Consider the following 11,353-nt stretch of genomic DNA (forward strand, 5'->3'; position numbering starts at 1 on the left):
TATTATATGACACTTCGAAAGGGTAGGCACTAGGGAGAGTAATGCCTCAAATTAGCCACCGGTGGATTCTTGTCTGATTGGTTTACCTAATTACCTTGCATCTTATTTTAACATTGGTTAATTTTTAGGTATAAATGACACTATGACAGTTGACCTATAACTTTTATTAAATATATTATCTACCTACATGTTGGTGTCTTTACTTAGTTCTAAAAAAAGTGTCTTCCTGATTCATAATCAACGCAGAGGCTCTTATGGCCCGTTTTACAATAGTTAAAGTTAGGTTGAACCGCGCAATTGGACCGGTAAAATCAGTGGGCCAAGCGTAGCCGAGGTTTAAATTAAACTATGATTGTAAAACAAGCCCTTAGAGTCATTGACTTGAAATTTTGGGGATAAATTAATATTATAATTTCAACTAAGATAGGTTTTTTTTAAATTTTGATTTTAAGAGGTTGAAATTGTCAAAAATACATTTTTACGTGTATCTATTATGTATATCTTAATAACAAATAGGTAGGTACATATTGCGTGTTTATATAATAAACTTTTAAATAATAAATAATTATAGCAGCTAGTAAACTGATTACGTTTGGTGCACATGTTGCAGGGAAATTTTTATTTTCATTTAAAAATTGTGTAATGCTATCTTATCCATAAATTATTTCACGCATTTTTCATATAATTATATCGAAATATATTTTAGAAAATTCCAATTTCATAATAATTTTTTATTTAAATCACGGTCTATAATAATACATCGATAAAATAAAATGTAACACTAAAATGTCTATAATAGAGTAACACAAAAAAACTGCACATATAGGTGAAGGATACATAGGAGGACTCTGTAGGTAACTCATTTTCATAAATTCAACATCTAAAGGTGATTAAAAGGTAATAGGGGTTGAAATGAAAAACGTTATTTCTTGGTCAGATTTTTATAAAACATAAAACAACTCAACACTCAAACAGCTGATCAATTTAACAATTTAAACAATGGGTGAAGCCGAGTAGTCTATACCTGTATACTAGCACAAGCAAAGCTACTGCCAAAAGATATAATAAATAAAACAATAACTAATAAATATATTATATAAAATATTTTTTAAATAATCTTATCTAAATAAAAATTAAACAATATTTAATCTTAACAAATAACAATACATACATTTTGTATACTTATCCCTATCAACAAAGGGTAGATAAGCTAGTTACATTATAAATTTAATCTGTGAATTGTATCAACATTAAAAAGCATGCCAAAATCAAAAGTCTCTTGTTGATGGGTCCTTTTCCAATGAGCAGCTAAGCGATTTTTTTTACGAAATCTTTTAAAACACATGTTGCAAGTAAAATTTGGTTTCAAGTGGATAGCCTTATGTAGTTCATAATGATTTTTACGAACAAATTTTTTTTGACATACTTCACATTCATACCTTTAAAAAAAAATATTTAAACTTAACATGTTAAAAAAAATAATTTACAACCATATTTTGCATTAAAAATTTAATACATTTTATGGTTTCTGTTAGATGAATAAACTTACCGATAAATATTATCATGTTTTTCTGCAATGTGATATCGAAGGCTAACGCGGTTGTAAAATGATAAATTACAAGAATCTCGAGGACAACTCACACGTTTGATTTCTTTCTTTTTATTATCCTGCAAACAAAAAAAAATATATATATATTTACAGAAAAATGTAATCAATTATTTTCAAAACATATCACATTGAAAACCCCTTCAATTTATAGAGCATAAATCCTATTGTTTTAAAACACAAATTTAGTTTGATATAGCCAATATATGTATCAACTATATAACAATGTTATGGTTTTAACATCATATGAAATATAATGGAATTGCTCCACATTAAGCAATTAGAGAAAACATTTTATATGAAGTAGTCTTATCTAGTAATACAAATTATTTATGATTTATTTGTTTTTAATGCATATTTCTGGACTTAGACATATTTCAATGCATATTTGGCTAGTTTTTAGTGTATAAGAGCATGCTTATTTAGGCATTTTTTAGAACATGAGCTTAGGAGCAATAGGAGCCCTGGTAGGTAGTAAGAGTTAAAAAAAATAAACGTATAAACGTGTAATTTCTATAATTATTCTATTGAAATTAAATTAAAATTAATAATGTTATTTATTTTTTAAATGCTTAAATTATTTTCTTTATACTAAAATATTCCATACCTTTGGATGAGATTGCATGTGTAAATGTAACATTACGTCATTCTCAAAACGCATGGGACACTGTCGGCATTTAAATTTTGGTAAACGTTTAGGTCCATGAACTCGAACAATGTGTTTTTGTAAGTAATTAGGAAAATCAAAGGATTTTCCACATTCTGAACAAATCACATTTCTACCATATAAATTAAATATTTCAGTATTTTAATAAAATTAACTTCAACAAATTAAAATGATAAGATTTAAAAGTTATTATGATTTACCTTTCCTTTGCTTCATGTAATCGTTTAATATGTCTATTTAACAGTTGGATCGTAGAAAATTCCTTATCACATTGAAAAGTTGGACATTTAAACATACAAAATGGATGTTCTTGTTTTCTATGTGCAAGGAAAGATCTTTTTTTCTTAAACTCTGTTTGACATACATCACAGTTGAATCCACTTGTATTCTAAATATATGATTTAAAATGTATTATAGTTTTATTAAGTATTTTATTTAGTTTTATATAGGTTTTAAATCTGGTCAATACAACATATTAACATATATTTCTGAATTTGGCCTTAATTTAAGCTTTTAGTTAATAAAGTATATTAATTATTAGTATAAACTTAACATAATTAACAAGTTAGGGTTATTTAAAAAAAAAAAAACAAAATAGTTTAATAAACTTTTTCTACGTAATAATAATTGGCCATTTAATACTTTAAACACAAAAATATATATATAACCTAACCATAATTTAAGTACCTATAAACTTATACTGGTTTTACTACTACATTGCAGATGCATTCTTAAGAGGACGCCACACCCGCATGTGTTGTCTCCGTCTTACAAACGTATAACATGGCAAAATCTGTTTAGCGCGGGACAACTTTTCTCCCTCAATATTTATAATAGAATTTTCAAAATTTCACAACGCATAGGTAAGAACTTTAACTGTGTCATTGTCATAGCGTCATTATTTTTTTGATAGCACAAACCAATAATTTTAAGTAATTTAATGAAAAAATAAAAAATAAATTTATTTTCTTAAGCTTATAATTTTAATTATATTTATGTTATCAAACAAGTAGATTTTACTATGTTATACGTTTGTAAGACGGAGACAACACATGCGGGTGTGGCGTCCTCTTAAGTATAAATAAAGTGTTATGAAGTTTAAAGGTTTCTATTGAAATTTAAAATGAACATTTATTATTTTTGGTCAAACATAGGAAATTCAATATAATTATGTGACTTAATGAATTGTTTAATATGTACGGCAAATGTGCTACATCTAGTCAGTAAACATACCTGATCTGGATGTACTTTCATGTGATTATTTAAATATTGTTGGGTAGAAAATCTTTTACTGCAAAATGTACATTCATATTGTGCTTCTTGATGGGTTTTCATATGAAAGTCTAATTTTCCTCTGGTAGCATACTTTTTATTGCAAATATAACACAAATATAAATATTCACCTGGAAATTGTAAATATATTATTAATTGCAACAAATTGCAGTCTTAAAAGACTAATATTTTTACCAATAAAAATATTAAATTATTTTAAATAATTATTGCAATAAATTAAAACAGTAAATTATAAAACTACATAAATTAAATGAAAAACAACCAGTATGTTTAGTTAAGTGTATATCCCTTGTTGCTTTCTGAGTAAACTGCCGATCACAGTACGAACACGAGTAAGGTTTGATGTTTTCATGTATCAACATATGTAGACGTAAATTACTTTTTTTATAGAATGTTTTATTACAGTAAGCTAGAAAAATAAAACAAAGTTTGGATTACATTTACAAAAAAACAATTGTTTTCTATTACCAATTAAATATAAATTATACATATTAGAACAATTGCAGAACAAACTATCATATAAATAATGAATAAGAACATAGATCACATAAATTATTTTACCAGATACTTGGTATTAATTTATAATACAATTTTGAAATCATTTATAAAATTACAGATGAATGATAATACACTAAAATATAATGATTTAAAAAAAGGCGGGTAAGTCGTGGATGTCGCTTTGCTGTACAGTAGGTTACAAGAGGGTTACTGTAATGGATGGAATTAAATTTGAATCCAATGATATTATAGTATCATTGTATACGCGAAAAACGATTCTGAGCGAAGACGGTTTATCTGTCTAGAAGATATTATATATTATTAAAAATTTTCAAATCTTAGATTTAAAAAAAAAATTTTTTATGAATTTCTAGTTTAAAATAATTTGCGAATTTTTGTGAATTTCGTGATTTTTACACATGTTGTGAAAATTCAAACTTTGAATGCTTGTAAAAAAAACATTTTGTTAATATATTTCTTTTATTTCTCACCTGCTATTGTAAAAATATGTTAGGAGCCTTGTATTAAATTTTCAAATCTTAGAATTAAAAAGAAAAACTTTTTTGAATTTCTATCTAAGATAATTTGAACATTGCCGTAATTTTTACGTATTAAGTCAAAATTTGAACTTTAAATGCTTATAAAAAAAAATCGTGCCTTCGTATTTTTAATATTTTTTAACTGCTATTGTTATAATGTGTTAGAAGCATTGTATTAAATTGCCAAGCTTTTCTACCGAACAAATAATTTTTTAACGATATTTATAGAAAAAAAAACTAAAAAAGTTGAAAAATTAAAATGTCAGTAAACAGCTCAAAACAAACCTAAATATTTTGAAATTTTATCAAATATATAAAATTCCTATATAAACATTCAGTCAAAATTTCAAGTATCTACGGTCATTTGTTTTAGAGTTACACCAAAATAAGGAAATCGCTAAAAGTGAAAATCCAATGTTGTAAAAATTTAAATTTTAAATGCTCATGACAATTTAATTTGAATTTCCGGTGGACTTTTTATTTGTGATAAAGATTGAAAAACTTGTAAGGAATCTTGTATTAAATTTTTAAATCTTAGATTAAAAAAATGTTTTTTATGAATTTCTAGCTTAAAATAATTTGTGAATTTTCGTGATTTTTACGTATTTTGTCAAAATTCAAACTTTGAATGCTTATAAAAAGAATTGTGACTATGAATTTATTTTATTTTTCAACTGCTATTGTATCAATATGTGAGCCTTGTATTAAATTTTCAAGCTTTTCTGCCTAACAAATAAATTTTTATCGATATTAATTTAAAAAAACTAATAATGATCGAAAACTTCAAATGCCTATGAATAGTTCAAACTTAAGTCGAAAATTTTTGAAAATGCATGGTGAATAGAATATACTTATAGAAACATTCGGTGAAAATTACATGTATCTATAATCATTTGTTTTAAAGTTACATCAAAAACCAAAATCGATTTTGTCGAAAAATGAGTGTGCGTAAAATATCCCGTTTTCCTTTAATTTTTAATTTGTTTTTCTCGATTATTAAGAATTTTTTACTTTTGACCCCCCCCCCCCCCCCCAAAGTACCAACTAGATTCACTTTCTGATCGAACGAGGTACTGAAGTCAAAAATCGAAGCATTTTTACTGCCCCAAAACGTGATGACAGACACAAAAAAAAAAAAACACACATCATGGTAAAATCAATACATTCATCGCTTCGCTCAGAATCTAAAATAATAAAAAGTAAACAAGAAAATATTCATATCAGCATTTACTGTATAATATAAATAAATATAAAATATTATTTGAAATTCAAATATTGAAAAATGATATATTTTAATATATATTTATTTTATTTATTGTCAGTAGAAAAATATTATTACAAATGAAACTTCTACATATATTATGTTTTACAAAACACAATCACATTTTTTCAAAATATTGAGATTAATTTTTAGCTGTCTATTTTACCATAAGCATACCTATGCGGCTATGCTATTGACTATTAAGTATAATATTACTAAAAACTAACAGTAAAATAAATCACTATAATAGAATTCAATATTAAATCATTGTAAATGAAAAGCTATAGTATTCACAATAAATTTAATGTATGTTTTATTACAACAAAAAACTATGGTGTAACTTGGTTTTTGTAAGACCCCGTTACATTATAAAAAATGTTTTTACATCTTTAAGATTTTTTACTCACAATAAAACATTTTATCAAAAAAATAAATAATGCCTTCCTATAAATAGTACAAAATTTGTCTAAAAATTTAATTGAGGATAAAAATTGATGATTTAAGTAATAGTAGATTGTTTCAAATATAAACCAATAATATTTACTGGATAAAAAACTTAATATTATAAACTAAATTTATTGATGATAAAGATAAACCATTATTACATTTTTGAATATCTAATATTGTCCAAATATGATACTCATAAAAAATGATGATATATATTTTTAAATTTCCAATAAAAAACATGTTAAATTACATATCAAATTTTTATTTTTAAGTGATGAATTTTGTAAAATTTGTATGTTTATACACTTATAAATAAAAATTGTGACAAGCTAATTTCGATATTTTTTAACTGTGATAAGAATAATTTATGAAAAAACTAATACAATCTATATTTTCTAGTTTTTCTTTTATCCACACCAAAAATTTTATTTTACTTAAATTGCAAACAAAATACTAAAAAAAAGAAACCAGCATATTGTGAGGGCCTTGCTACACATAGCGGTTTAAATTCTGTTTACATAACATATAACAGGTATAAGTAAAAAAAAAATTAATAATTTAATCCATTAGTGTAGGTATTGATAAATCTTTATAAAATTGTAGCAAAAGTAATATTGATTTTATAGATTTTTACCTTATTATAAAATAAACTATGCTATCAAAGTATCATTAGTGACAATAAAAAAGAGTAAGATATATAATTACCACAAGTTAAATATATGTTTGTAAATTTTGATTTAAATTGATGAGTTTTTAAATGTTCTTCTAACTCTTCAATAGACCCGAGTTGGTGTTTACATTTTTGGCATGGAAATAAATTATCGACTGGAAATCATCATACAAAAATAAAAATAAATTACGGATTGATAGGAATATAGTATAAATGACATAATATACCTTACTTTGATTAATCTCATTAGGAAAACATGATGAATTTGAACTTATGTCTTGTATAATGTCTGATTCCTCTTCCTTTCTATATAATTTTATGTTTGGTGTTTGAGGACCTTTTTCATCCTTTAAAAATGTTTATAACTGTTAATCTCATAAGCATTCATTTTTTACATAATATTTTGTAAGTTACCATATTTGTGTGATCCAGATCATAATTAGATTCCTGAAAAACATTCCAAGGTTCTGATGACGGGCTTCCATAATCTCCAAAAGACGGAGCAACAAAATCTGTATGTAGCCTTTGATCATCATCTATTTCAAAACCATCTTTAGAATTACTATCTTGAATGGGTCTTAATCCAACACTCCATAAAATTGGACTAACTGGATTTCGAAAACCTAACACAGAGTCTATTTTTTCTTTAATAAGTGGCGTGATATAATCAGTGCCATTCATGTTGAGATCTATATTATTAGGTGTCATTGGTGGCTCTATTACATTGCCAAGAGATGCTAAATCTTCTGCTTTCCATTCTGTACATACATTTTGTAACCATTTCTATAAAATAAACAGGGAACAGAAAAAAAGTAAAATATTTTATTTTGAAAAATCATATATTTAAAATCATACCTTCAATTCATCAATTGATGATTGAATTCTTTTGAGGAACTGCTCATGCTGTGGGTTGAGATTTATGGCAGAATGTACAAATGTGAAAGAATCTAAGACTCCAACTTCAGTCATCTATAATAATAATAATAATTTTAAATCACGCATAGGTACATTGTTTTTCATTCAATGTCATGGATTCTGTAAAAACTAAGGCTCATGTAATTATGCACCAAAAAATTGCCTTACATACTATTGAAACTGTAAAAGACCTACTTATAAGTATACCAACATTAAGCACAAAATTTAAAAGTAATACAATTTGTAAATACAATATATTTATATAACTATTCTAAATAGACATACAAAAGTATTATCATATCGTTAATAAGTATATTACATGAATATATTAGGTATGTAAATGTAAAATATGTATATGTTTTATACTTTATTGTACCAACAAACAAAATAAAATGTACAGTGAAAAATGTGTTAGGTACTTAAAAGTCACTTAAGCTACATTCAACTACATACAAATGTGATATATTTCAACAAAAAATAATTTAAGTTAACTACACTTACGAAGTTTAATAGTTTATTGAACAAATCAAGTAGATCTGAAATCATTTCCACGTACATTATGAAAATAATATGATCGAACCTCCAGTAATCAACGTATAAATAAATTATTATTATTATAAATAAACAATAGGTATAAGGTTTTGGTTAATCAATTAATTTTAACTGTTTAAAATTAGATATTTGTATCTTGAAAGTCTAGAACTTTAAGAACACAAACTATATACCCAAATATTATTTACAATTTTGTAAACTGTTTTTTCACATAGATAGAGTTGATGAAAAAAATCTATACTGATCCATTATTTAATCTGTACTTAACAAATTGCACAGCTGCTGACAGGTTTTATTTATTATCTACGCCTGCGACTTAAACATTATAGTAATTAGTAGATATTATTTTAGATTATCCGCACGTTTAAGCAAGATCTCGAACTAACATATATCTACTAATTGTCTATTTATTATCTTAGTCCGTGATTCATGTCGTTCATGAACAAGATAATAAACATATTAGCATAGAATATTATTATATTGTTTATTAATTAAATAATTAAAATATTATTTAAAAATGTTCAATAATAATAATGATTGTCTATAATCGTAATTTGAGAACAAATCAACAAAATATATAATTATTTGCTCCTTAAATATCTAAGATTTTTGGTTCGTGGGATATATTCACAATTTGTTCTGTGATATATTATTTGAAATTAATAAAATTGATAACACAAACACGAGTACCAGCCCCGCACAGACAGACTTCTATAATTTGTATAGTAGGCTGTGGCATAACTGGTTGGCAACACTGAGCTGGACGGGCATATTATATTATAATATGTATATATATAATATATCTGTGGTATCATTTTGCTATCTAGCTTTATTTAACTTACAATTACAATAATTATTGTCTAGGAGCATACTAGCTACTAGCATCAGTAAAGTAGACGGTAGACGACAGCTTGCTGATGTATATGTTGTGTACTTGTATGTAGTATCAAATGATCGTGCTATAATATTGTATAGTGTATACAATACTTTTAGTTTTACCGTTATTACAACAGTTGATTATAATTTATAAATAAATAAATAATAATCTGTTACATTAATTACCCGAGAGCCGAGAATGAATTTAACCACCAAATTTTCGCCAAAGAAATTGGGTACCCACAATGGTATATTCCACTGCGATGAAGCTTTTGGCTCATACATGCTACAGTTATTATTTCCTGACTTGGAAATAATTCGTACGAGAGATGAACAACTGCTAGCCGAGTGCGATATTGTAATCGACGTTGGTGGTGTGTATGATCACGGTAAACGCCGTTATGATCATCATCAAAGGAGTTTTGATCATTCGATGAGCACACTTAAACCCAACTCCAAATGGACAACGAAATTGAGTAGTGCAGGTTTGGTATACTTACATTACGGCCACGATGTTTTGAAAACAATTTTGGCAACCGACGTACCTGAAGATAAATTGAATACTATTTATTCTAAAGTATATGAAACCTTTGTACAAGAAGTAGATGCTATCGATAACGGTGTTCCAATATGTGAAGGTTTACCTAAATACAATATACACACTCATTTGAGTAGTCGAGTCGGTAACTTTAACAAAAAATGGAACCATGTTGGAAAATTTGACGATATGAAAGCATTCAAACAGGCGATGCAATTGATTAAAAGTGAATTTGAAGAAACTGTACTGTATGCATATCAAACATGGTTACCTGCTAGGTCATTGGTAGTTGATGCACTCGAGAAACGATACGAAACACACAAGTCTGGTCGTGTCATAGAGTTCAGTGCACCATGTCCTTGGAAAGAACATTATTTTGTGCTTGAAGAAGAACTGGGTGATGACCTTTTACCAAAAATTGATTATGTTATTTTTAAAGATACTGCAAATGATGCATGGAGAATACAATGTATACCTTTAACTCCACATTCGTTTACACTTAGAAGACCATTGCCAAAAAGTTGGTGTGGTATTAGAGATGATGATTTAAGCACAATTTCTGGAGTACAAGGTTGTATTTTTTGCCATGCCAGTGGATTCATCGGTGGTAACAAGACTAGAGAAGGAGTACTAGAAATGTGTGAAAAAGCCTTAGAATGATTTTTTTTTTAATAATAAACAATCAATCTATTTATTTGTATTATTTTTTTCTTATTTAAAAGTATATCAAGTCTGAAGAGATAAATTATATTTTTGTGTCATATACAATATTATTACTCTATGGTCATACATGAAACCTGTGGGAGCACAGTTTGTTTTAAGCTAATGATAATCTTAACAATTTCAATATACTATAAAATTATTCAACACTTATAATTGCATTGTAAAATATAAGAACAAAAAGTAAAACATAAAAATGTTTTATTTGTTAGGTATTAATTAATTTAATGAATCAACATGTTTGTTTAAAACATCTAATATAATATGCTATGCTCCCTGTGAAGTAGTTTTATTTTATTTTTAAATTGTTTAAAAACCTCAACAGGTTGGTAGGCATTAATTTTTTTTATTTTTTGTAATTCATTTATTTTTCTTATACATATTAAAGAAAGTGCAATTTTAAATATCTAAGCAATAAAATAATAGTTAATGTAATACTTGAATTAAGAGAACACACCCATATGTGATATCTCCGTCTTACAAATGCGTAACCTTGCAAAAACTGTTTCGCGCAGAAAAAAACCGAGAAAGCTACAGTCTTAATTAAGAAACAACATTTTCAACACATAAAAAGGAGAATTTTGTTTGTGCAATATTATTTTTATTTTTTCGATTTCATAACTGCAAAAAAAATATGTATTCATGCTTAAAAATCACAAAATTTATGTATTATGAAACAATAAGAATTCTTTTTGTATAAGTGATCGAAAAAATAAAAACGATATTGCACTGACAAAATTCTCCTTTTTATGTGTTGAAAATGTTGTTTCT

General features: G+C 26.1%; 2 protein-coding genes across 2 annotated transcripts; one reads left to right on the forward strand and one right to left on the reverse strand.

Annotated features, from left to right (window-relative positions):
• Positions 1-710: 710 nt before the first annotated feature.
• Positions 711-9,059, reverse strand: LOC107173038 (uncharacterized). Its single transcript, XM_015523390.2, has 11 exons — positions 8,398-9,059; positions 7,837-7,950; positions 7,396-7,764; positions 7,214-7,328; positions 7,017-7,136; positions 3,829-3,975; positions 3,507-3,676; positions 2,474-2,661; positions 2,214-2,385; positions 1,550-1,668; positions 711-1,439 (listed from the first exon to the last, which is right to left on the reverse strand). The coding sequence occupies exons 1-11, from the start codon at positions 8,452-8,454 to the stop codon at positions 1,220-1,222; spliced, it is 1,791 nt and encodes a 596-aa protein (XP_015378876.1). The 5' UTR covers positions 8,455-9,059; the 3' UTR covers positions 711-1,219.
• Positions 9,060-9,295: 236 nt separating this feature from the next.
• LOC107173039 (MYG1 exonuclease) lies at positions 9,296-10,556 on the forward strand. The gene has a single exon (XM_015523391.2). The coding sequence runs from the start codon at positions 9,524-9,526 to the stop codon at positions 10,520-10,522; it is 999 nt and encodes a 332-aa protein (XP_015378877.1). The 5' UTR covers positions 9,296-9,523; the 3' UTR covers positions 10,523-10,556.
• Positions 10,557-11,353: the final 797 nt, after the last annotated feature.

Source organism: Diuraphis noxia, unplaced genomic scaffold (assembly GCF_037042655.1).
Source record: "Diuraphis noxia isolate RWA-SAM2 unplaced genomic scaffold, SU_Dnox_SAM2 contig0002, whole genome shotgun sequence".
In the NCBI taxonomy this organism is placed as follows: Eukaryota; Metazoa; Arthropoda; class Insecta; order Hemiptera; family Aphididae; genus Diuraphis; species Diuraphis noxia.